The sequence below is a fragment of the Carcharodon carcharias genome, chromosome 11 (genome assembly GCF_017639515.1).
Source record: "Carcharodon carcharias isolate sCarCar2 chromosome 11, sCarCar2.pri, whole genome shotgun sequence".
In the NCBI taxonomy this organism is placed as follows: Eukaryota; Metazoa; Chordata; class Chondrichthyes; order Lamniformes; family Lamnidae; genus Carcharodon; species Carcharodon carcharias.
Window position 1 is genome coordinate 5,643,088 of NC_054477.1, and position 27,856 is coordinate 5,670,943.

General features: G+C 43.8%; 2 protein-coding genes across 2 annotated transcripts in view; one reads left to right on the forward strand and one right to left on the reverse strand.

Moving 5' to 3' along the window:
• Positions 1-6,142, reverse strand: part of lrrc51 (leucine rich repeat containing 51) — a 34,546-nt gene extending 28,404 nt beyond the window's left edge. The window contains exon 1 of the mRNA XM_041198574.1: positions 5,804-6,142. Within this exon, the coding sequence (XP_041054508.1) occupies positions 5,804-5,901 (98 nt within the window). The 5' untranslated portion in view covers positions 5,902-6,142. The remainder of the gene's footprint in view (positions 1-5,803) is intronic.
• A 196-nt stretch (positions 6,143-6,338) lies between these two features.
• numa1 (nuclear mitotic apparatus protein 1) overlaps positions 6,339-27,856 on the forward strand; it is a 90,501-nt gene continuing 68,983 nt past the window's right edge. The window contains exon 1 of the mRNA XM_041198630.1: positions 6,339-6,442. The gene's annotated coding sequence lies outside the window, so the exon portion shown is untranslated. The remainder of the gene's footprint in view (positions 6,443-27,856) is intronic.

The following is a 27,856-nucleotide window of genomic DNA, read 5'->3' on the forward strand; positions in this document are numbered from 1 at the left end:
GTGTATCACCTCACACTTTTCAAGGTTAAATTCCATCTGCCACTTATCTGCCCATTTGACCATCCCGTCTATATCTTCCTGTAGCCCAAGACACTCAACCTCACTGTTAACCACCCAGATAATCTTTGTGTCATCCAAAAACTTAATAATCCTACCCCCCACATAGTCATCTATGTCATTTATATAAACGACAAATAATAGGGGACCCAGCACAGATCCCTGTGGTACGCCACTGGACACTGACTTTCAGTCACTAAAGCATCCTTCTGTCATCACCCTCTGTCTCCTACAGCTAAGCCAATTTTGAATCCATCTTATCAAATTGCCCTGTATCCCATGTACATTTGCCTTCTTTATAAGTTTCCCATGTGAGACCTTGTCAAAGGCTTTGCTGAAATCCATATAAACTACATCAACTGCACTATCCTCATCTACACCCCTGGTCACCTCCTCAAAAAATTCAGTCAAATTTGTTAGGCATGACCTCCCTCTGACAAAGCCATGCTGACTAACCCTGATCAAACCTTGCCTCTCCAAGTGGAGATAGATTCTCTCCTTCAGAATTTTCTCCAATAGTTTCCCTACCGCTCACTGGGCTGTAGTTCCCTGGCTTATCTCTACAACCCTTCTTAAATAGCGGAACCACATTAGCTGTTCTCCAGTCCTAGGGCACCTCCCCCGCCGCCAGAGAGGAATTAAAAATTTGGGTCAGAGCCCCTGTGATCTCCTCCCTTGTCTCCCTCAGCAGTCTGGGACACAAATCATCTGGACCTGGAGATTTGTCCACTTTTAAGCCTGCCAACAACTCCAATACCTTGTCACTCCCTATATCAATTTGCTTAAGAACCTCGCAGTCTCTCTCCCCGAGTTTGATACCTTCATCCTCATTCTCTTGGGTGAAGACGGATGTGCAGTACTCATTCAACACTCTAGCAATGTCCTCTGGCTCCACCCATAAATTGGTCCCTTGGTCCCTTTTGGGCTCTACTCTTTCCCTGGTTATCCTCTTCCCATTGATATACTTATAGAATATCTTGGGATTTTCTCTACTTTTACCAGCCAGAGCTTTCTCATATACCCTCTTTGCTCTCCTAATTGCTTTAAGCTCCACCCTGCATTGTCTCTACTCCACTAATGCCTATGCTGATTTGCTTCCTTTGTACCTGCTAAAAGCCTTTCTTTTTCTTCTCATCGTAACCTGAATACCTCTGGTCATCCATGGTTCTCTGGGCTTGTTACTCCTTCCTATCACCCTAGAGGGAACATGTTGAGTCTGTACCCTCCCCATTTCCTTTTTGAATGCCCCCCACTACTCCTCTGTAGATTTCCCCACAAGTCTACCTTGGCCAGATCCTGCCTTATTTTACTAAAATCCACTCTCCCCCAATCCAAAACTTTTTTTGCAACTTGTTGATTTCTTTGTCCGTAACAAACTTAAACTGTACCATGTTGTGGTCGCTATCACTAAAATGCTCCCCCACCAGCACCTTAGCTACCTGTCCGGCTTCATTCCCCAGAATTATGTCCAGCACTGCGCCGTCCCTTGTTGGACCCTCTACATATTGACCTAAAAGGTTCCCCTGTACACATTTCAAGCAATCTACTCCATCCAAGCCCTTAACACAATGTCTATCCCAATTAATGTTGGGAAAGTTGAAATCACCGAATATAATTACCCTATTGTTATTGTTTTTACACACCTCCACAAATTGTGCACACATTTGCCCCTCAATTTCCCACTGACTATCTGGGAGTCTGTAATAAACACCTAACAATGTGGCTGCCCCTCTTTTGTTCCTAAGCTCTACCCACAAAGCTTCATTCGATGCTCCCTCCAAGATATCATCTCTCCTTACTGCAATAACTGACTCCTTAACTAATAATGCAATGCCTCCTCCTCTTTTACCCCCTCCCCTGAAGATTCTATTTCCTGGAATGTTGAGCTGCCAATCCTGCCCTCCCACAACCAAGTTTCAGTGATGGCTACTGGTCTGCTGGTTGTTGTTTCTTTTCCAGTTGAAACAGTTTGTCTTTGTTTACTCTACAGGTAGGAAAACACCCTGTGATTTTGAATACTCCTACCAAATCAATTTTTTAACAGAAGTGTTATACATTTTTAATTAATTATTTTCTTAAAAACACACTGCAAGTTATTTAAGTAAATAAAACCAGAATCAAATCTACTCAATTTTCATTAGATGACGCATTATTCAAAAGCACACATGACAGGCTGATTTTTTTCCCCCATTTGTTCATGTGATGTGGGTGTCACTGGCAAGGCCAGCATTTGTTGCCCATCCCTAATTTCCCTTGAACTGAGTTAGGCCATTTCATAGGGCAGTTAAGAGTCAACCACATTGCTGTGGGTCTGAAGTCACATGTAAGCCAGACCAGGTAAGGATGGCAGATTCCCTTCCCTAAAGACATTAGTGATCCAGATGGGTTTTTACAACAATGATAGCTTCATGGTCACCATTACTGAGACTAGCTTTCAATTCCAGATTTATTAATTGCATTTAAATTCCACCAGTTGCCCAGAATTATCCTGGACCTCTGGATTACTATTCCAGTGACTTTAACAGTACTCCAACATCTCACTTTCAACATGATCCCCACCAGTTTACATTTCTCTTCCCCTGCCTTCCAGTTTGCTTCTCACTCCCTCAGATTGTTGCTTCCTCCCTCCTCCATCCAACTCAAGTTTGTGTTGCTCTTTCCCTCATGTATCCCAGGTTGTCTCTCTCTCTCACATGAACAAACAAAACAAATAAACCAACCAGGAACCACTGAGTTCAAACGATTTTGATCCACCCCGAATCCTCAGATATGAAATTGGATCCAGAGATTGTAGATCAGTTGCAAACCAGACAGCCAAGAAAAGTGCACATGAAAACGGCACTAGGTGAATTGCTCCATTGGACAGCAAGCACAAATACGAGAATGATCTCCTTCTGTGCTATAACCATTCTCTGATTCTATGCAGATTGCCATGGATCGATTCTCCCAGGACTCCAGCAGCAGTGCTCAAGAGACTAATCGCCCGTTCTGGGAGACTACCATCACTGGTTCGAGGTCAAGAAACGTGTTGATTTCAAAATTCTCATCCTTGTTTTCAAATCACTCCATGGTCTCATTCTTCCCTCGCTCTGTAATCTCCTCCAACCCTCAAAGATATCTGCGTTCCTCTGATTCTGGCTTCTTGAATGGCCCCAATTTTAATTGGCTCCACCCTTAGCAGTCTTGCTTTCCAGTTATCTAGGTCCCAAGCTCTGGAATTCCCTCCTCACTTCATTTTTTCCCTTTAAAATACACCTTAAAACTAACTTTTTAATTCATTCATGGAATGTGGGCTTCACTGGCTGGGCCAGCATTTATTGCCCATCCCTAGTTGCACTTGAGAAGGTAATGGTGAGCTGCCTTCTAGAACCGCTGCAGTCTATGTGGTGTAGGTACACCCACAGTGCTGTTAGGGAGGGAATTCCAGGATTTTGACCCAGCAACAATGAATGAACGGCAATATATTTCCAAGTCAGGATGGTGAGTTACCTGGAGGGGAACTTCCAGGTGGTGGTGTTCCCATCTATCTGCTGCACTTGTCTGTCTAGGTGTGGGGGTCGTGGATTGGAAAGTGCTGTCTGAGGAGGCTTGGTGAGTTCCTGCAATGCATCTTGTAGATGGTACACACTGCTACTATTGTGCATCGGTGGTGAAGGGAGTGAATGTTTGTGAATGGCTGCTTTGTCCTGGATGGTGTCCAGCTTCTTGAGTGTTGTGGGAGTTGCACTCATCCGGGCAAGGGGAGAGTATTCCATCACACTCCTGACTGGTGCCTTGTAGATGGTGGACAGGCTTTGGGGAGTCAGGAAGTGAGTTACTCATCACATGATTCCTAGCTCTGACCTGCTCTTGTAGCCATAGTATTTACATGGCTAGTCTAGTTCAGCTTCTGGTCAATGGTAACCCCTAGGATGTTGATAGTGGGGGATTCAGTGATGGTAACGCCATTGAACATCAAGTGGCGATGGTTGGATTCTCTTTTGTTGAGTGATCATTGCCTGACTTGTGTGGTGCAAATGTTACTTGCCACTTGTCAGCACAAGCCTGGATGTTGTCCAGGTCTTGCTGCATTTGGACATGGATTGCTTCAGTATCTGAGAAGCCGCGAATGGTGCTGAACATTATACAATCATCAGCAGCGAACATCCCCACTTCTGATCTTACGATGGAAGGAAGGTCATTGATGAAGCAGCTGAAGATGGTTGGGCCTAGGGCACTACCCTGAGGAACTCCTGCAGTAATGTCCTGGAGCAGAGATGACTGACCTCCAACAACCACAACTATCTTCCTTTGTGCTAGGTTTGACTCCAACCAGCAGAAAGTTTTCCCCTGATTCCCATTGACTCCAGTTTTGCTATGACTCCTTGATGCCACACTTTGATTAAGCTTTTGGTTATTTGACCTAATATCCCCATATAATGGCTCAGTATCATACATTATTTTATAACTCTCCTATGAAGCACTTTGGCACATTTTAAGGCTCTACATAGATACAATTTGTTGTTGCACAGTATTTACAACACTGGAACCGGCCTTTCAGCCTAAGAGTTCCACACAAGTTTTTGTGCTCCACATATATGACAGAAGGAGGTATGACAGGGTACACTATCTTGCCAGGGTGGTCTCCTGGGCTAGTTTCCATCTCTCAAATGGGGGAGTGGTGGAGGAATTTCCCAGATCTTAATATCTTATTCCCTTGGTTTTTAAATCTGGTATTTGCCCCTCACATGGTGTTGACTGGGGTAGGGAGTGGTTATATTGTGACACGCAGCTATGTGGGACAGATTAGATGGACACAACATGATATATATTATACAAAATAAAAACAGAAAGTGCTAGAGATACTCAGCAAGTCAGGCAGTATCTGTGGAGAGACAAACAGAGTTAATATTTCAAGACCATGACAGTTCAGTAGAACTGGCAAAAGTTAGAGATGTGATAGGTTTTGAGCATAGACTGGGTGGGACAAGGACAAAAGGGAGGGCTGTGATAGGGTAGAAGACAGGTGAAATTGAATGCCAGAAGAGTTAGTCTAACAGGGTCAAAGGGAATGGTGATGGGGCAAGAAAGAAAACAAAAGATGTGCCTAAAGCAGGTCTACTCCTGTCTGAAAGATAAAATAAGAGGAAAACCAAAACATGCAAAGAAAACGAAACAAAATAGAGGGACAGAGTTTATGGGCCTGTAATTGTTGAACTCAATATTGAGTCCAGAGGGGTGTGAAGTGTCTAATTGAAAGATGAAGTGCTGTTGCTGAATATATTATTATATTGGACAGACATTCAGTTGAAGAGTCATACGGACTCGAAATATTAACTGTGTTCCTCTCCGCAGATGCTGTCAGACCTGCTGAGTTTTCCCAGGTATTTTTATTTTTGTATTGATTCCTTTTTCCTGTCCATTGACAGTACTTCAGGTTCACCTTCCTCCAGCGGCATCATGGCGTTGCCAGGGGCAACAGGAGCGGTGCCGGCTGGGAGATGTAGTCCTGCCGGCTGCTCCACTCAGCGAAGGGTCCGAGAAGGAACTACAACTCCCGGCGGGCTGTGCGGGATTGGACCACTTTCCCCCATCGCCGCCGCTGTCTCCTACGGCCTTTGGAATAAAAAGGAGTTCATTTTTTTCATAATCGCTGTATTTTCCATGCAGGCTTCAACCGTTCGCGTGGAATTCACAAAGGAAATTAAAACGTTTATCGCTGAGGGGGAAGAAGTACAAGCCCCAGGATTCAAAGCAAGACGCTCACCCGGCGACAGCCCGCGACTTCGAGGGTCGAATATTTTCCTCCTGGGCTTCCTCAACCCATTGCTCCACGTCTGGGGATTGCGCCTGTTCCGATGTCATCGCCGCTATTTCTACACCAACATTTTTCTCCCGGCGGTAGACACAAGGCACACACTTTTTGCGTATTATGTCATCACGCTATGGCCCCGCCCCCATAGCGGAGCCGGGGGTTTGTACCCGGATGTCAGGGGAACGTGGGCTGGAAATAAAGTCCCGGATGTTTACGAAAGCACCAGTCGGCCAAGAGCTGAATTAACCGGATGGGGAGGGAGCGAGGCGAGGCGCGAAGGCAAGCGAAGTACCCGTATGATGACGTTACCTAGGCAGTCCGGGTGTGAGGATGTTGAGAACGGAGGGAAGGAAAATGGGCGGTATTGCCCGGATGTTGAGGAGGCGGGGCCCAGTTTGGGCACCCGGATGTTCGGTCACGTGCAGCGGCCTGGGCCAATGGCGGCGCAGCGCGGGGAGGCGGGGCTCAGATTTGAACTGCCGCTGACGTCAGAGCCTAAATTAGAAAAATATTCTGGAGGCAAGAAAAATAAAGGCCGAGGATCTGCGGCCTAGTCCAGGCCGGGCCGGACTACGGACAGCTGCCTGCTCGGTAAGAGGCAGTGGGGATCAAGTTTGTGGTGAAGTGAGGGGCGGGGGGGGGGGAGGTGGAGATCATTCAGCCCATCGAGCCTATCTCACTGGTCAGTGGCCGAACTGAGGCTCACTCCATCCACAGAATGACAACACAGCGGAGAGGCTATTCTGCCCATCGTGTTTGTGTTCATCTCGTGCAACCCCTCCCCCTCCCCTTTCTGTAACCCTGCACATTGTTCCTTTAAGGATAATAATCCAATTCCCAACTGAAGGCTTTGACTGACCCTGCCTCCAGTCTCCTCTTATGTTTCCATAGCTTCTTTTACCGTTACCATAAATCTGTGCCCCCCTGGTTCTCGATCCTTCCACCAATGGGAACAGTTTCTCCCAAATAGGGTGACCAGATGCCCAGTCTTGTGCTGCCCACTGTCCAGTTTTGAATGGCTTTGCAGTGGGTAATTTTGATCCTTGGTTCCCTCGGCTGTGATGAGTACTAGCAGGGGTCTGGTGCTTGTTCTTTTCCCTGTCCGCAGCAACCTTGAAGGTGAACTTAGTGTGGAAAAATAATCTCTAAAGCAAGTCTAGTATCTGAATACTGCACTGGGATTTTCTTTAATATGCCAAGAAACCATCTAAAATGTAAACTCAGCATCCAAAAAGCACTTCTAAAAGGAAAATATAAGGTTGCTTTTCCATTTTAATATTGGTTTATCAGGAGTCATCGGTTAAGTTTTCAAATAAGTTTTGATATTCTGTTTAAAAGCAATTCTCAGAACTTGGGGAGGAGGCCAAACGTTGGAGTTATAAATCAAATGGAATGGTTGCTGCACAGGAAAAGGATCTGGTGAATTTGGTTGAAACTGTTTGGTGTTGTGAATCAGACAAATAACATTTTACATTCGAACACAAACCACGACATGGCATGCGGAAGGAATATGGTGCATATGGTCCAAACTCAGCAGAAAGGCTGCCTGATGGCTGACATTGGGCAGTTGAGTTACAAATGGAGATGGCAGGAGCTGAATTTGATTACTTTGTGGCAGAGCGGTGCAGAAATTTATTTAAGATCATTAAGCCAATGACAAACTGAAGACTGAAAACCCATCTTCTGCAACTCCAAGAACAAAAGGGGAGAGGCATTGGATGAAGCTGAGATTATGCACCGCACCGGTGTTCTGTGCGAGTTTGTTTGGGACAAGGACAACGGTGTATGAAGATGGCTTACCACCACGACCTCAAGGGCAATTGGGAATTGGCAATAAATGTTGCTGGTCTTGCTAGCAACCTTAATTTAAGGATAAAGTCTGAGAGAAGGTTTGGTGAGAATCATTTGTGAGTGGATATCAGGAGTGAACAAAGTGTCCTGCTTTTGAAATCTAGGGCAAGCCAGCTGATCTTGGTTCTGCCACTTGTCTGACTTTTGATCCCTGGGATTATTGCATAGCAGTCCCTAGGGCTCTCCGTGTGTGGGTCTGCCGAACTGCCCAGTTTGCAGAACGTTTGTACAAAAGCAACATACTGTGGGTGCTGAAAATGGATGTCTTTTGCTGAAAGATTTTCGACCTGAAAAGCTAATTCGATTTCTCTCCCCACAGATGCTTCCTGACCTGGTGTTGTATCTCCAGCACTTTTTTGTTTTTATTACTCCTGAACATTTTTTTTAATTCTTTCACAGGATGTGGGTGTCGCTGGCTGGGCTAGCATTTACTGCCAATCCCTAATTACCCATGAGAAGGTGGTGTGAGCAACCTTCTTGAACTAGTGCAGCCATGCGGTGTAGGTACATCCACAGTGTTGTTAGGAAGGGGGTTCCAGGATTTTGACCCAGCAACAATGAAGGAACGGTGATATACTTCCAAGCCAGATTGCTGCGTGGCTTGGAGGTGACCATGCAGGTGGTGGTGTTCCCATGCATCTGCTGCCTTTGTCCTAGGTAATAGGGGCCTGTGGTGCATCTTTTAGATGGTACACACTGTTGCCAATGTGTCAGTAGTGGAGGAGATGAATGTTGAAGGTGTTAGATGAAGTGCCGAACAAGCAGGCTGCTTTCTCCTGGATGCTGTCAAACTTTTTGTATGTTACAAGTACATGTGAGGTTTATCTTGGTCATCTGGGGGAGGTGGGGGCAGTATTTATCTGTCTGGGTGTGCCTGGGCAAAGCTGCTTGAATCTATACTGGGTCCTATAAAGATAGCAGTTCAATAGAACTGAAGGCAGACATTTTTTTTAATGCGTTCAGCAGTCCCTCCTGATTTAGACATTAACATACTCTATGTTTGGGCAATAACACAGACCTGGCTCAGAGAAGGGCAGGACTAGGTGTTAAATATTCCTAGATACAGTGTTCAGGAAAGACAGGATAGAGGGAGGGATGTTGACAATATGGATTGAGAGCATTGCAGGACAAAGCAGCCTGCTTGACTGGCACCCCATCCACAAACATTCACTTCTTCCACCACTGCTGAATAGTGGCCGCAGTGTGTACCCATCTACAAGATGCACTGCAGAAACTCACCAAGGGTCCTTCAGCAGCACCTTCCAAACCTACAGTTGCTACCATCTAGAAGGACAAGGGCAGCAGATAGATGGGACCACCACCTGGAAGTCCCCCTCCAAGCCATTCACCATCCAGACTTGGAAATATATCACGTTCCTTCACTGTCGCTGGGTCAAAATCCTGGAACTCCCTCCCTAACAGCACTGTGGGTGTACCTACACCACATGGACTGCAGCGGTTCAAGAAGGCAGCTCACCACCACCTTCTCAAGGGAAATTAGGGATGGGCAATAAATGCTGGCCCAGCCAGTGACGCCCACATCCCGTAAATGAATAAAAAGATGCAATTGAGAGAGCATGTCCCAAAGGGGTCAAGGATAGATTCTATTTGGCTAAAGCTAAGAAACAAAAAGGATGCAATTACATTGCTCGGTGTAGTATAAAGCAGGCAGGATGAGGAGGAACAAATTTTCAAGAAAATTATAGAGCAATTTACCGGATATAGACTGGGTTAGAAGTAGTGTAAAGGGTAGAGAGGGGCAAGAGTTCCGGAAAATTTTGTACACCGGTATGTTTCCAGTCCAGCCAGCTCAGCTTTGTTCTCGTCCACCTCGGCAGCAGGCGGTGGTGGTCGAGGTGCCTAAAGCAGCTGCTAGAAGATGCCACTGAGAGGTTTCTTTTGTGAAGCAGTTTTCAGCTATCAGGTGGCTCACACATTGAGGCAGGTGAAACGAGAATGACAAGTGTTCCCAGATGGAGAAACTGGCCAGCTTGTTTGAGGAGTTGGAGGCAGATGAATGGCGCTACAAACCAAGCGAACAGCTTCTGGGATTCACTCCTTTTGGATGAGATGGGACAGACTGGGTTTAGTTCATCAATTTGAAAGCTTTATGCTCCTCAGCAGATTGAAACTGGGCAAACAAAATTTATTTTTCTGTTTTTTAAAAAAAAATGTGCACCAGTGAGTGTTTTGAATGTGCATAATAGACATGGGGTTCAGTGTTCGGGGGATTTATTTGGGTCATTTAAGACATTTTTTTAAATGATGTATGGATCTGTGAGCTGGAATGTTAATAAATTGACATTATATTACAAACTTAAAAAAAGGAGGCACTGCTAGACCTGGTTCTTGGTAATGAAATAGGCCAAGTGGAATCGAGTGTCATTAGGAGGACATTTTAAGGGACAGTGATCATTGCATCATAAGGTTTAGGCTGACTAGGGAAAAGGGCAGTGAACAGTCCAGAGTAAGAATAATTAACTTGGGGAAAGCCAGCTTCAATATGATACAAATGGACCTAGGCTGAATAAATTGGAGTCAAAGTTTGACTTGTAAAACAGTAACTGAACAATGGGCTACCTTCAAAGAAGAGAGAGAGTTCAGGCACAATCAGGGTATATTCCCTCAAAAGGGATAGGCAGGGCAGACAAATCCAGAGCTCCCTGGATGACAAAAGCTATAGAAATTAAGATAAGGAAACCAATGTGTGCTTATGACAGAAATGTCAGGTAGAAAATACAATTGAGAACCAGGCTGAATACAGAAGGTTCAGAGGGGAGGTGAAAAAGCAAAAAGGGAGTATGAGAAGGGCCTGGCAGCTAGCATTAAAGTGAATCCCAAAGTCATTTATAGGCATATAAATAATAACCCAGTGGTAAAGGGAGGATTTGGGCCCATTAGGGACCAAAAGGGGGATTTACTCATGGAGGCAGAGGGCATGGCTGAGGTAGTAAATTAATACTTTGCATCTGTCTATACCAAGGAAAATGATGTTACCCAGGCCATGTTGAAAGAGGAGGTAATTCAGACACTGGAAGATTTAAAATTAGTAAGGAAGTAATATTAGATAACCACAGACAGCCTAAAGTTGATAAGGCATCGGGGCAGGATTGGATGCATCCAAGAATACTGAGGGAAGTGAGTGGAAATTGTGGAGGCACTGGCCATAATTTTCCAGTCTTCCTTAGACTCAAGGGTAATGCCAGAGGACTGGAGAATTGCAAACCTTACATCCTTATTTGAAAGAGAGTGTAAAGATAAGCCCAGCAATTACAGGCCAGTCAATTTAACTACGGTGGTGGGGATACTTCTAGAAACAATAGCCTAGGACAACATTAATAGTCATGTTGAAAAATTTGCATTAATTGGAGAAAGCAGCATAGATTACTTATGGAAAAATTGTGTTTAACTAACTTGCTAGAGTTTTTTGAAGAGGTAACAGGGTTGATGAGGGCAATGTTTTTGATGTGATGTACTTGGACTTCCAAAAGGCATTTGATACAGTGCCACACAACAGATTTGTGAGCAAAGTTATATCTCATGGAATAAAAGGGATAGCAGCAACATGGATACAAAATTGGCTGAGTGACAGGATACAGTAGTGGTTAATGGATGTTTTTCAGGGTGGAGGAAGGTTTATACTGGAGTTCCCCAAGGGTCAGTGTTGGGACCCTTGCTTTTCCTTATATTAATCACCTAGACCTTGCTGTACAGGGCACAATTTCATAGTTTGTGGATGGTTGTGAGCTGTGAGGAGGATGGTGTAGAACTCCAAAAGGATACAGAGAAGTTAGTGGAATGGGCAAACAAGTGGCAAATGAAGTTCAATGCGGAAAAATGTGAACTGATTCATTTTGATAGGAAGAACATGGAGAGACAATATAAAATAAAGGGTACAATTCTAAAGGGCGTGCAGGAACCTATGGACCTGGATGTATATGTGCATAGATCATTGAAGGTGGCATGACCAGTTGAGAGAGCAGTTAATAAAGCATACAGTATCCTGGGCTTTATTAATAGGGGCATAGAATACAAGAGCAAGGAGGTTATGTTGATCTTGCCTAAGACACTAGTTCTGCCTCAGCTGGAGTATTGCATCTATTTCTGGGCACTGCACTTTAGGAAGGATGTGAAGGCATTGGTGAAAGTGCAGAAAAGATTCACGAGAATGGTTCCAGGGGTGAGAAATGTTAATTATGAAGATAGATTGGAGAAGTTGAGACTGTTTGCTTCGGAGAACAGAAGGCTGAGAGGCGATTTGATAGAAGTATTCAAAATCATGAGGGGTCTGGACAGAGTTGAGAGGGAGAAACTGTTCCCAGTCGTAAAAGGATTGAGATGGCACAGATTTAAAATGAGCAAAAGTGATACAGCGAGTGGTTGAGGTCTGGAATGTGGTACAAAACAAAAACAGAATTACCTGGAAAAACTCAGCAGGTCTGGCAGCATCGGCGGAGAAGAAAAGAGTTGATGTTTCGAGTCCTCATGACCCTTCAACAGAATGAGGACTCGAAACGTCGACTCTTTTCTTCTCCGCCGATGCTGCCAGACCTGCTGAGTTTTTCCAGATAATTCTGTTTTTGTTTTAGATTTCCAGCATCCTCAGTTTTTTGTTTTTATTTTTGTTTTTATCTCTGGAATGTGGTGCTGCCTGAGTTTGATGGAGGCAGGTTCAATTGAAGCATACAAAAGGGAATTGGATTGTTATCTGTAAATGAAGACTCTGCAGGGTTATGGGTAGAAGGTCAGAGAATGGTGCTAAGGGAGTTGCTTGTTCAGAGATCCAGTGCAGACTGAGTGCTCTTCTGCGCTGTAAAAAATTTACTCACTCCACAATAGTCTACCATGGCTGCTTTATGCAGTGTCTATTGGCTGCACTGCAGCAACTCACTAAGGCTCTTTTGGCAGCTCCTCCTAACTCCGTGACTTCTACCACCTAGAAGGAGAAGGGCAGCAGATGCATGAGAACACCATCACCAGCAAGTTCCCCTCCAAGCAACACACCATCCTGACTTGGAAATATGTCGCCGTTTCTTCACTGTCGCTGGATCAAAATCCTGGAACTCCTTTCCTAACAGTGCTGTGGGTGTACCTCCACATCATGGCCTGTGGTGATTGAAGAAGGCAGCTCACCACCACCTTATCCAGAGCAATTAGGGATAGGAAATAAATGCTTATTCTGCAGCAATGCCCACGTCTCCCCAACAAATTTAAAAATAATAATTGAATTCCAGTTCCTCAGCTGCAATGGTGGGATTGGATCTTGTGAATCCAGATCACTAGTTGAGCCTCTTGATTCCTAGTCCAGTAACAGAACCACAATGCTTCTGTACCCTGTGACACTATATATTGTCATGGGACAAATGGCCACTGGAACTGTGCGGGTGAAACTAAAGCAGAATAATTCAGAGAAAAGAGAATTAAAAGAAACTGCAACATTTCTTTGATACTAAATATTGGTATCTTTACTGATCTTTACTTTTTGAAGGTCAGTCTCTTGCGAACAATTACCGCTTTCTCTCGTCTTGATTATTACTGGGTCTGATAGGAACTGAGTGATCAGGAGCTGGTAGGATAGAGAGAAGAATCTGTTGCAAACTGCTGCACATTTCTTTTGCTGGAGATTGTCTAGTTCTTAGAAGACAGTCTTAGCTTCACATTGGGAGATTATGTAGCGTCCTTGGGTGTAGCAGGTTCAGAGAGTTGGGGAAATCTCGACCGATGGCCTGCAAACAGAATTCTGTTCTTACGTTCAAGTCATATGCTCTGCCATATAGGGGAGTGGATGGGAAAATGGAGTTGAAACCCAAGATCAGCCATGATCATGGTGGAGCAGGCTCGACAGGCCATGTGGTCTACTCCTATATGTTGTATTCCTGTATTTCCATTATAAGTTCCTATGTCCATGCTTAAAATAGTAATTGCCTATGTAAACATGTCATACTGCTGTTGCTCCCTCCAGCCAGTGAAATCTGTGTAGTGCTGCCTATGGGGATGGTGGAATTACAGTGTGACAAGATTGCATAAGCAGTTTCCATTCTATTTATAATGCAAAGAGTTATAGGGAGTGTGCACAGATATCAGATTTTTCATATAGATGTAAATTGTTATATTTTGATGCATTAGCAAACCTCCTTGGTGCAAGAAGTACACTTGTACAATTTGATCGCAACTTGTGTCAGAAGTATTGAGTTGCTCAATGAGTAGAAAAACTAGGATTGTTCTCCTTGAAGCAGGGAAGGTTAAGAGGGTCATTTAATAGAAGCATTCAAAATCCTAAGGGGATTTTGAGAGAGAAAATATGGAGGAACTATTTTCACTGGCAACAGGGTTGGTAACCAGAGGGACACAGATTTTAGAGAATTGGTGAAGACATCCAGCAGAGAATTGTTTATGCGCCGCGAGTTGCAGTGATCTGGAATGTTTTGCATGAGAGGATGGTAGAGGCAGGTTCAATAGTAAAATTGATAAAGAAATTTGGATGAATGCTTGAAAGGGAAGAATTTGCAAAGCTGTGGGGAAATAGCAGGGAGTGGGCCTAATTAGATAGCTCTTTCAATGAGCCAGCACTGACACAATGGGCACAATGGCCTCCGCAAGCATGAACTTGAAACGTACAAGATGAGAATTTAGTATGAATAGAATTCTCATAAAATAATCTAGCAACTTTGTTTTAAATTAACGCTGTCTAAATTCAATGAGTGCATTGTTGGGTTTTAGTGTTCCTGTTCCTTTCAGTAGAAAGGGTTGGGCAAACAGCGATGGGAGGAGGAGTCCAAGATTGAAATGTGGAGAGCAAGTAGCTTTAAAAGCAGAGATGTTGGAGAGCAGCCAGAGATATAATCACTGGTGTTCTGCTGGAGAGAGAACTAACTGTGAATAGGAATCTGTAACCAAGAGCTGATCCTGTTGGAGTTTAGATATCTGGTATTGTGGAGTGAAGGAACTTGGTATTCCTTAATCTGCTGCCAAACCTTTATTTTCTTTGTGTGAGAATCTTTCTTTCTTGCTCTCTCTCCCCCCTCCCCCCTTGGCCCCAGTGACTTTACTGCAGTAATTGTTATTAAATGATTTTTTTCCATGACGTTGCCAGGTCTGTTTGTGTAGTTTTTGGTGAATCAGTTTTAAAATACCTTAGACTCCCAGTCTGCAGGTTTAACTTACCTTTCTGTTTAAATATTTTTAAATTGGAGACATTGGGAGGTAGGGCTGCCAAGGCCTATCGCAGGAAGGATGCAGTCAAGGCTGAGCAGAAGCGGTAACATGGGCCAGGAAAGCTTGTCACTTGTCAGAAGAGGGAAAAGACTTTTAAGGTCCTGGTAAAGAGTTGATTTTGAACAGGAGGCTATATGGTTGACTCTTGATTGCCACATTGGGAGGAGGAGGAGATTTTGAGTATTGGTTGGTGCATTTGTAGTTTGGGAGAGCAGATGTCAGAGAAACAATGACTGAAGTAGTGAGGTTAAATAAATGTTATTTGGAGAGATGGATTTAAGGCTAAGGTTTTATAATGTGTGCCTAGTTTCTAATGTGCATCATATTATGTTCACCCATTACCACCCCAAAAGGGCTCACTGAGCTAGGTTGACTCTTGGTCTGTCCATGCCTTTTTAAAATTCTCATCTCTCATTCCAAATCCCTCCATGGCCTCAACCCTTCATATCTGTCATCTCCTTCAACGCCTACAACTCTCCAAGATCTTTACTCCTCCAATTGTGGCCCCTTGCACATTACCAACTATTTGTTTTAGACATGCATTCCATTCATAAAAAAGTGTAAAATGACATTCTCTACAAGTTCAGATTGGGCATGGCCAAAAGTGCAATCCAGTTCAAGTTCTTTCCATACAGTGTATGGTACTCTGAGGTACCTCCATGCAATTACAATTACATGACAAAGATACCATCTGAGGAGTTTTACAGTTTCCAGCCCCTCTTTGTACAATGGAAGCTGGACCCTAGACAGTGACCTTCCCTCATTGAGCCTTTGAGGTTGCTGCCCCAAGCTTTAGTGCACCCCTGAGTATGTGGTCCTGGACCTTGGAATGTGACAGTCTGCAGCACTTAGTCATGGGCCGCTCTTTGCACTTGAAGTCCAGCATGTTTCGGCAAACCAAAGAGTGTTTTTTGCCGAGTTGCTTGTCCTCCAGCCAAGGTTGATGTTTTCCTCTCCTAGGAACAACCCATAGAGCACAGAGTCCTGTGTCACAGAGCTGCTCGGGATGAATCTTGGCAAAACACACTCCATCTCTTTACAGACTTTCTTGAGCGTTCCCAATCGCTCCACCATTGGGCTGTGCCTTCAGCTGCCTGGGCCCTAAGCTCTGAAACTTCCTCTTTAGACCCCACCAACTCGCCTTTAAGAAACTCCTCTTTGACTGAGCTTTTGGGCCCTTGTCCTAGTATCTCCTTGTATGACTTGATAAATATTGTTTGGTAACTCTCCTGTGAAGTGTCCTGGCGGGTTTTCTTACATTGAAAGCACTATGTAAATGCAAGTTTTCATAGTGATCATATTATTAACAAATAGCAAAGGAGAGTGCACGTGGTGGTCACTGAATACACACCACTGAGCAAGCTGTCTGGGTAGTGACCAAGTCCCACTCGATTACCTCACCACATTGTGGGTGAGGTAGGGAATACATACAAAAATATGAATTAGGAGTAGGCCACTCGGCCCCTCGAGCCTGCTCGGACATTCAATAAGGTCATGGCTGATCTGAATGTCACCTCAACTCCACATTCCTGCCTACCCCTGATGACCTTTCACCCCCTTGTTAATGAAGAATCTATCTAGCTCTGCCTTAAAAATATTCAAAGACTCTGCTTCCACTGTCTCTTTTGAGGAAGAGAGTTCCAAAGACACTCAACCCTCAGAGAATAAATTTCTCCTCATCTTAAATGAGCGACCCTTTATTTTTTAAACAGTGACCCCCCTCGTTCTAAATTCTCCCACATCCACCCTGTCAAGACCCCTCAGGATCTTAAAGGTTTCAATTAAGTCGCCCCTTACTCTAAATCCAGTGGATACAAGCCTAACCTGTCCAGCCTTTCCTCATAGGACAACCCACCCAATCCTGGTATTAGTCTAGTAAATCTTCTCTGAACTGCTTCGAAACGCATTTACATCTTTCTTTAAATAAGGAGACCAATACTGTGCACAATACTCCAGATGTGGCCTCACTAATGCCTTGTACAACTGAAGCATAACCTCCCTACTTGTGTAATCAGTTCCCCTCACAATAAATGATAACATTCTATTAGCTTTCCTGCTGTACTGCATACTAACCTTTTGTGATTTTGTGAATGTGTATTTATGAGGGATTGTAAGTGGAGCCCACATGTCAGCATCCTATTGAGAAGGCTTTGTGGTGCCCCATGGCTATGAATACTTATATTTGTGTCAGAATAACTTAAAATGCTTCACACTTTTGGGGACAGAAGTATTCCATTCAGCCCCTCAAGGCTGTTCTGGCATTATTCTATTCCATCATGGCCTCAACTCCAGTTTTTTGCCTTTGCTTCTTATCTCTTGATACCCTTGCCTAGCAAGTTCCATCAGTCTCTGCCCTTAAAACTTCAGTTGACCAAAACATCTGCAGCCTTTTAGGGGAGGCAGTTCCAGCTCTTTTGTGTTTGAAAAAAATGTTTCTTGGTTTCATTGTGAAAAGACCTAATCTTAATGTCTGATAATATCAGTAATGGGATTAGAAAGAAAGACTCTCATTGCTACAGCACCTTTCACTAACTCAGCAATGCCCCAAAGCACTTCAGAACCAGTGAAGTGTGTTCGAAATTTAATCAGTGCCCTGTTGTAGGAAATGCAATAGCCAATTTGTTCACAGCACACTCCCACAAATGGCACTGAGAAAACGACTCAGACCACCTATTTTATCAGTGTTATTTGAGGGATTGATCTTTGCCAGGACAACCGAGGTAACTGCCCTACTCTTCAAAATGGTGGCCATTGAATCTTTTGCATCTACCTGAGAAGTTAAACATTTTAGCCAAAAGACGACAGTCCAATAGTGAGGCACTCCCTCAGTTTCTGCTGGGAGTGTCAGTCTAGATTTTGTGCTAAAGTCTCTGGAGTATGACTTGAAACCACAACATTCTGACTTCAGTGAGAGTGCTACCCACTGAGTCATGACAAAACAACACTCTTATTCAGATGAAAGACCAGAAAATCTGTTTTTTAATAACTCTCCAGTGAAGCCCTTGGGTTGTTTTTACTATATTAAAGATGCTGTGTGAATACAAGTTGTGGTATTGTTTGAAGGTAAATGTTGACAGGGACACAGGAAGAACTTCTTGTCCTCTCAAAGCCAAAAAATTTTCCAACTTTCACCTAAACCGAGTCTAGGGTGTAAAATCTCATCTAAATCCTTTTAGTGACATTTGTGCTAAGTGCCAGGTAATGACCATTTCCATCAAGAGAATCTAACCATCTCCCCTTGGTATTACTACTGCTGAACGCCCCCCCCACTATCAACATCCTGGGGGTTACCATTGACCAGAAAATGAACTGGACACCCCCCAACTATCCTTCTACCCCCCCGCAGATGCCAACCCCTCACGCCCCCCCCCCCCCCCCCCCCCCCCCCCCCCCCCCCCCAACAATAGCATCCATTGGATCCGGCTGTTCCCCTTTTGCATTTGTTTCTTGTTTGTTTGTCGTCCTCCATCTACAAGGCACAAGTCAGGAGTGTGATGGAATATTCTCCCCTTGCCTGGATGAGTGCAGTTCCAACAACGCTTAAGAAGCTGGACACCATACAGGACAAAACAGCCTGCTTGATTGGTACCCCGTCCACTACCTTATACGCTCACTCCCTCCACCACTGACAAACAGTAGCAGCAGTGTGTACAATCTACAAGATAAATGCAGCAACTCACCAAGGCTCCTTCGACAGCACCTTTCAAACCCATGACCTCTACCACCTAGAAGGCGAAGGCAACAGACACATGGGAACACCACAACCTGGAAGTTCCCCTCCAAGCCACACACCACCCTGACTTTGAAATATATTGCCGTTCCTTCACTCTGGCAGGGTCAGAATCCTAGAATGCCTTCTCTAACAGCACTGTGGGTGTACCTACATGTTGTTCAAGAAGGCTGTTCACCACCACCAGGGTCATTAGGGATAGGCAATAAATGCTGGCCTAGCCAGTGATGCTCACATCACATAAAAGAATTTTTAAAAATGCCGTAGTGGGAGTGTGGGCTTAATTTGAGCTGAGCAATTGATCTGAATTTTGAGCTAGTAACTGCCCATCTGGTAAGTAAGTGTGCTGCCAACTAAGTCCAGCTGCTGGAAGGAGGGAATATGACCCCAGGAGGTACGACTGTATTCCATGGCTGACTACCGACCTTGCACTGGCACCATTAACACTCTCTCAATCTTCAAAAGTGCTCCCTTTCATCATCGCCGGTGTAATTAAACTGCATAATTACAACCTTCTGGACTCGACATTGTTTTCAATATCTTCAGATTATAACCATTGCTTTTTCTTCAGACAGCTGCTGGTAATGATTCTGCTGTTTCTGTTTACAGCTCCTCCGGGATCATCTTTTGTTGCTTAAATAACCCAGCACAGCAAGAGCTTTTATTTATACAGTGCTTTTAACATGGTAAAACATCCCAAGGCACTTCACGGAAGCATTATCAAATAAAATGCGTCACTGAGCCACAAAGAGATATTAGGTAGATGACAAGTAGATTTTAAGGAATGTCTTAAAAGTAGGAAAGAGAGGCTTATGGAGGAAATTCCAGAATCTAGGGCCTGGGCAGCTGAAGCTGGTGGTAGAGTGATGAAAATCTGGAATGTGCAATAGACTGGAATTGGAGGAGCACAGGTATTTGTAGGGCTAGAACAGGTTACAGACATTGGGAAGGGTGTGGGAGGATTTGAAAATTAAGATGAGAATTTGAAAATCGAGGCTTGGCTTAACTGGGAGACAGTGTAGATCAGCGAGCACAGGGGTGATGTATGATCAGGAATTGGAATGGGTTAGGACACAGGCAGCAGAGTTTTGGATGACCTCGAGTTTACAGAGGGTGAAGACTGGGAGGCCAGCCAGGAATGTTGGAGTAGTCAAGCTTGAAGTTAATAAAGGCATGGATGAGAGTTTAAGCTGAGGCTGGGACAAAGTCAGATGATGTTAGAGGTGGAAATAGGTGGTCTTTGTGATGGTGTGGTTGAATGTTCATTGCTACCCTATTTTGCCTTGCACCATTATCCCTGTTGTCATTTTAATCATTCCTGCCTGCCACTCTTTCATAGGCATTCCCTTTCATTCTAAGATAAAAGCAAAAAACTGCGGATGCTGGAAATCCAAAACAAAAACAAAAATACCTAGAAAAACTCAGCAGGTCTGGCAGCATCTGCGGAGAGGAACACAGTTAACGTTTCGAGTCTGTATGACTCTTCAACAGAACTAAGTAAAAATAGAAGAGAGGTGAAATATAAGCTGGTTTGGGGGCGGGGAGAGAGGTGGGACAAGTGGAGCTGGATAGAAGGCGAGTGATAGGTGGAGATAACCAAAAGATGTCACAGACAAAAGGACAAAGAGGTGTTGAAGGTGGTGATATTAGCTAAGGAATGTGCTAATTTAGCCTTAATTAGCACATTCCTTCGCTAATATCACCACCTTCAACACCTCTTTGTCCTTTTGTCTGTGACATCTTTTGGCAATCTCCACCTATCACTGGCCCTCTATCCAGCTCTACTTGTCCCACCCCTCCCTTAAACCAGCTTATATTTCACCTCTCTACAATTTTACTTAGTTCTGTTGAAGGGTCATTCGGACTCGAAATGTTAACTGTGTTCCTCTCCGCAGATGCTGCCAGACCTGCTGAGTTTTTCCAGGTGTTTTTGTTTTTGTTTTCCCTTTTCATTCTTTCCTACCCATCTCCCCTGTCCCCACGTTTCCTGACCACGTGTTTACAAATGGTTAAGTTTTGAACTTCTTCCAGTTCTGACAAAAGATAAAACCTGAAACGTTAACTCTGTTTCTCTCTCCACAGATACTGCCAGACCTGCTGACAGTTTCCAGCATTTTCTGTTTTTACTTATAATAGCGCAGCTACACAGAACTCTTAATCTTCCTGATCAAAGCACTCTGGTCAATGTACAGAAACCAGAGCTGAGATTAGTTTGTTTGTTCAGGGAGTTAGGGTGTGTGAATATTATTAGTGTTGTCATCAGATTGCACTAAAAATCACACTTGAATCAACAGGCTTGATGTTGTTATCAGTCCCCATTCTGAAAGACATTGTTGAACTTGTAATTCAGGAGGTTTCATCCTTCTAATGGCTGGTTCCTGTCCACAAATTATTAGATGAATTGAATTTGATTCCATAATATGAAGATAGGTAGGAAAGCAAGTTGTGAGCAGGATACAGAGTCTGCAAAGTGATATAGATACTTTAAGTGAGTGGGCAAAAAAATTTGCAGATGGAGTATAATGTGGGAAAATGTGAGGCAGGAAGAACAGAAAAGCAGAATATTATTTAAATGGAGAGATGCTGCTGTGCAGAGGGATCTGAACATCTTGGTATATGAATCACAAAACGTTAGCATGCAAGTATGGCAAACATTTTGGAAGGCAAATGAAATGTTGGCCCTTTTTGCAAGTGGGGTGGCGTATAAAAGTAGGGAAGTCTTGCCACAATTGTACAGGGCATTGGTGAAAGCATACAGTGTATTGCGTATAGCTTTGGTCTAGAACTAGGGCACAGTTTTAAAAATAAGGGGTCTCCTATTGAAAAAAAATTCATGGGATGTGGGTGTCGCTGGCTAAGCTAGCATTTATTGTCCTTGAAGGCGATGGTGAGCTGCCTTCTTGAACAGCTGCAGTCTGTGATGTAGTTACACCCACAGTGTTGTTAGGAAGGAAGTGCCAGGATTTTGATCTAACAACAATGAAGGAATGGCAATATAGTTCCAAGTCAGGATGGTGAGTGGGTTGGAAGGGATTTTCCAGGTGATGTTGTTCCCATGTGTCTGCTGCCCTTGTCCTTCTAGATGGTAGTGGTCGTGAGTTTGGAAAGTACGGTCTAAGAAGAAGGGTATACACTACTGCCAATGTGCATCGGTGCTGGAGGGACCAAATGTTTGTGGATGGGATGCCAAACAAGTGGGCTGCTTTGTCCTGAATAGTGTCAAGCTCCTTGAATGTTGCGAGAGCTGCACTCATCCAGGCACGTGGAGAATATTCCATCATGAGGAGGAATTTCTTCTGAGAGTCGTTAATCTTTGGAATTCTCTTACCCCAGTGAGCAGTGAGGCTGTGTCATTGAATATATTCAAGGCTAAGTTTGACAGAGTTTTGATTCACAAGAGAGTCAGGGGCTTGGGGCCCCAGCAGGAAAACGGAATTGAGGCCACAATTGGATCAGCCATGATCTTATTGAATGGTGGAGCAGGCTCGATGGGCCAAATGACCTACTCCTCCTATTTCTTGTGTTTTTTATATAATGTGCCACAATGGGATTTGAACCTTTGATTTTCCAGTCCAGTAACTTGATCACCACACACTATCAAAACCCTTCATAATTTAATGTTCTCTTGGGTCATCTTTTGGCCTTCTCTACTTCAGTGAAGAGTCTGGAGACTGGATAGGGTAGAGACTGGGAGGATGTTTCAGCTTGTGGGAGAAACTAGAACTCGGGGACATAGTGTATGAAAAAGAGGTCTCCCTTTTATGACAGAGATGGGGAGAATTTTTTTCTCCAAGAGTCATTACAGTGTGGAATTCTCTTCCCCAGAAGGTAACGGAGGCTGGGCTTTTAAGTAAGGTATGGGGGTAGACAGGAAAGTGGAGCTGGGACCACAAGCAGATCAGCCTTTTTTTTATACGTTCATGGGATGTGGGTGTCATTGGCTAGGCCAGCATTTATTGCTCAACCCTAATTGCCCCTTGACAACTGATAGCTTGCTCAGCCATTTCAGAGGACGGTTAAGAGTCAACCACTTTACTGTGGATCTGGAGTCACATGTAAGCCAGACCAAGTGAGGACAGCAGAGATTTCCTTCCATAAAAGACATTAGTGAACCAGATGGGTTTTTACAACAATCGACAATGCTTTCGTGGTCATCATTTGACTTTTAATTCCATATGTTTTTTCCCCTTTGAGTTCAAATTTCACCATCCGCCATGGTGGGATTCAAACCCGGGTCCCCAGAACGTTAACAAGGTATCTGGATTACTAGTCCAGTGAAAACACCACTTCACCTCCCCAGATCTTATTGAAAGTTGGAGTGGGCTTTAGGGGCTGAATAGCCAACTCCTGTCCTTAAGTCCTTTGTTCCCATGTCCTGAGAGTCCCAACGTCTCTAGTCTCTCCTGTCCCTGAGATGCGTGCACAGTAAAAGGTGTATAGATACCACATTTCATGTGCAGGGTGTCTCAACTGCTGATCTTTTTTTACTTTTGCTTGTTTTTTTTCTGTCTTTGTTGTCTTGAATTAATTGGTTTCACGTCTGGTGTTTTGGGGATTCTGGGACATGGTCGAGAAATGACAGCCAGACCTCTAGGAGTGAAATTAGGAAACACTTCCACACATTTAAGGGTGGTGGAGGTTTGGAACTCTTTCCCACAAATGGCAATTTATGCTAGATCAATTGTTAATTTTAAAACTGAGAATCGATTGGTTAACAATCAACTGGTTATCTTTTGAAATTGAGATTTGGAGTTAGTTTGCGGATCAACCATGATCTCATTGAATCGTGGAAAGGCTCAAGGGGCTGAAGGCCTCTTCCTGTTCCTATGTTCTGACCTACTTCAGAAGTGCATCCCTGTGTTATGAAAGGGACTGTATAAATATAGGAGAGCCTGAAAAATGGAGACAGGCATCCCCTTATCAGATTTAAAAAAAACATTATTATGGCACCTCAAGTGCATATCCGTGGGGCTAGGGGCCAAGAGCTGGAAGCTGGGATTAGGTTGGATGACTTAACCATGGACACAGTGGACCAAATGGCTGCCTTCTGTGCCATACATTTATCTATGTTTCCCCGTAAGTATTTATTTTCTCTCTCTACACTTGTTTCACCTGAGCCAGATTGTCAGTGCCTTTCTGTCTCAAAATAAAAGTCAAATCTTCATGTTATGTCTGCTGTATCACTTCTCCCCTTCTCGTGTTCTAGATTTATCCGATTATTTTAATAGTTTAAATAAGTCGTGAAATTCTTAGTGGAAATGTGGTAAAGCTGAGTAAGCACAAAAAATCTTTTCAAAATATGTCCACATGGGTGAGAATGTTTTCTGAAGAGTCAAATTCAAATGAAATGTTGAGCTATCTTAAGGCTTTTGCAGCATGAGCTTTGTGGAGGAGCTGTTTGTGATTTTGATGATTGCATTGCCCTGATTTCCACACTTCCATGGGCCAGGCACTTGGAGTGAGGAGGTGAACAGAGATTTTCTGAGAACACAAATAGGAATTGGCCATTTGGCTCCTGAAACCTGCTCCACCATTCAATAATGTCATAGCTGATCTACCTCAACTCCCCCTTTCCTGCTTTATTCCCATATCCCTTGATTACCTTAATGCCCAAAAAAATCTGTCCGTATCTGTCTTGAATATTTTCAAAAATGGAGCATCTACAGCTCTTTGTGGTGGAGAATTCCAGAGTGAAGAAATTTCTCATCTCAGCCCTAAATGGCCAACCTCTTATCCTGAGACTGACCCCTGAGCTAGGAGGGAGGTGTGAAGTGAGAATAAAGAAACAACTTGCATTTGTATAGCACCTTTCACAACCTCCGGATGCCCCAAAGCACTTCACAGCCAATTAAAATACAACATTGCACAGTGTAGTTTATAGGTCACCAACTAGTGAAAAGGATATAGAGGAACAAATTTGCAAAGAAATTGCAGAGAGGTATAAAACGAGGGGGGACTTTATCTGGATATGGAATCACGGAATTGGTATGGCACAGAAGGAGGCCATTTGGCCTAATATGTCTGCACTGGCTGGGATGATAGTAGTAGTGTAAAGGGCAGAGAAAGGCAAGACTTCCTAGAGTGTGTTCAGGAAAATTTTGTATAGCAGTATGTTTCCAGTCCAACAAGAAAGGCACTGCTAGACCTGGTTCTTGCGAATGAGGTGGGTCAGTTGAATTAAGTGTCATTAGGAGGACATTTGGGGGACAGTGATCATTGTATCATAAGGTTTAGACTGTCTATGGAAAGTGACAAAGAACAATCCAGAGTAAGAATAATTAACTTGGGGAAAGCCAACTTCAGTGGGGTAAGAACGGATGTGGGCTGAATAAATTGGAGCCAAAGTTTGGCTTATAAAACAGTAGCTGAACAATGGGCTACCCTCAAAGAGGAGAGAGTTCGGGCACGGTTAAGGTGTATTTCCTCGAAAGGGAAAGGTAGGGCCAACAAATCCAGAGCTCCCTGGATGACAAAAGCAATAGAAATTAAGATGAGGAAGCAAATGTGCGATTATGACAGATGTCAGGAAGAAAATACAATTGAATACAGAAGGTTTAGAAGAGAGGTGAAAAAGCAAATAAGAGAAGCAAAAAGGGAGTATGAGAAGGGACTAGCAACTAACAAAAGTGAATCTCAAAGTCTTCTATAGGCATATAAATAGAAAAAGGAGTAGGGCCAATTAGAGACCAAAAAGGGGGATTTACACATGGAGGCAGGGGAATAGCTGAGGTATTAAATGAATACTTTGCATCTGTCTCTACCAAGGAAGAAGGTGCTACCCAGGCCTTTGTGAAAGAGGAGGTAATTCAGAAACTAGATGGGATTATTGATAAGGAGGTGGCATTGGATAGGCTGTCTGTACTTTTTACGCACGGGGACCGGATGAGATGCATACAAGAATACTGAGGGAAGCGAGAGTGGAAATGGTGGAGGCACTGGCCATAATTTTCCAGTCTTTCTTGGACTAGGGGCTGGTGGCACAGTACTGGACAATTACAAATGTTTTGCTCTGGTTCAAAATAAGCCAAGCAACTGCAGGCCAGTCAGTTTAACTTTGGTGGTGGGAATGCTTCTAGAAACAATCATCTGGGATAAAGTTAATAGTCACATAGACAAATGCAGACTAAAAAACGTGTGAAATTCTGCACGGATTTCTTGAGGGAAAATCTAAAATGTTTAACTTGCTGGAGATGTTTGAAGAGATGAGAGTTGTTGATGGTCATGTTGTTGATGTGGTGTACGTGGACTTCCAAAAGGCATTTGATACAGTGCCACACAACAAACTTTGCTCAAGTTATATCTCATGGAATAAAAGGGACTGTAGCAACATGGATACAAAATAGTGACAGGAAACAGAGGTGGTTAATGGATGTTTTTCAGACTGGAGAAAGGTTTGTAGTGAAATTCTGCAGGGGTCAGTGCTGGGACCCTTGTTTTTCCCGATTATATAATGACCTAGACCTTGATGTACAAGGTGAAATTTTGAAGTTTGTGGAAGATTGTAAGCTGTGAGGTGGATAGTGTAGAACTTCAAAACACAGTGAAGTTAGTGTAATGGGCGAACACGTGGCAAATGAAGTCCAATGTGCAAAAATGTGAAGTGATTAATTTTGATAAGAAGAACATGGAGAGATAATATAAAATAAAGGGTATAATTCTAAAGGGGATGCAAGAGCAGAGGAACCTGGGTGTATATGTGCATAAATCCATTGAAGGTGGCAGTACAGGTTGAGAGAGTGGTTAATAAAGCATACTGTTTCCTGGGCTTTATTAATAGGGGCATAGAGTACAGGAGCAAGGAGGTTATGTTGATTATGCCTAAGACACTAGTTCAGCTTCAGCTGGAGTATTGTGTCCAGGGCACTGCACTTTTTAGGAAAGCTATGAAGGCATTGGAGTGCAGAAAAGATTCATGGGAATGCTTCCAGGGATGAGAAACTTCAGTAATGGAGATAGATTGGAGAAGTTAGGACTGTTCTCCTTGGAGAAGAGAAGGCTGGGTGGAGATTTGATACATGTCTTCAAAATCACGAGGGGTCTGGACAGAGTAGATAGAGAGAAACTTTTTTCCCTTCGAATGAGAGGGTACAGATTTAAAGTAATTTGCAAAAGAATTGACTGGAGTCATACCTAGCACAAAGGAAGATGGTTGTTGGAAGTTAATCATCTGAGTTCCAGGACATCACTGCAGGAGTTCCTCAGGGTAATGTCCTCAGCCCAACCATCTTCAGCTGCTTCATTAATGATCTTCCTGCCATCATAAGGTCAGAGTGGATATGTTTGCTGATGATTGCACAATGTTCAGCACTGTTCGTAACTCCTCAGATATAGAAGCAGTCCATGTCCAAATGCAGCAAGACCTGTACAGTAGCTAGGCTTAGGCTGATAAGTGGCAAGTAACATTTGTACCACACAAGTGCCAGGCAATGAGCATCTCCAACGAGAGAGAATCCAACCATCTGCCCTTGACATTCAATGGTATTACAATTGCTGAATCCCCCACTATCAACATCCTGGTGGTTACCATTGAGCAGAAACTGAACTGGACTAACCATATAAATACTGTGGCTACAATAGCAGGTCAGAAGCTTGGATTCCTGCGCTGAGTAACTCACCACCTGACTCCTCAAAGCTTGTCCACAAGGCACAAGTCAGGAGTATGATGGAATATTCTCCACTTGCTTGGATGAGTGCAGCTCCAACAACGCTCAAACTCAACATCCCCTAGGGCAAAGCCCATTTGATCAGCACCCCATCCACAACATTCAGCCTTGCCCCCAGTGATGCACAGTGGCAGCAGTGTACACCATCTACAAGATGCACTGCAGGAACTCACCAAGGCTCCAAACCCATGACAGCTACCATCTAGAAGGACAAGGACAGCAGATAGTTGGGAACGCTAACAACTGGAAGTTCCCCTCCAAGTCACTCAGCTTCCTGACTTGGAAATAGTTTGCTGTTCCTTCACTGTCGCTGGGTCAAAATCCTGGAACTCCCTCCCTAACAGCACTGTGGGTGTACCTACACCACATGGACTGCAGCGGTTCAAGAAGGCAGCTCACCACCACCACCTCAGGGGCAATTAGGGATGGGCAATAAATGCTGGCCTACTCAGTGATACCCACATCCCATAAATGAATTTTCTTTTTAAAAAAAGCATAAGTGATATGGGGGAAAAACTTTCATGCAGTGAGTGATTAAGGTCTGGA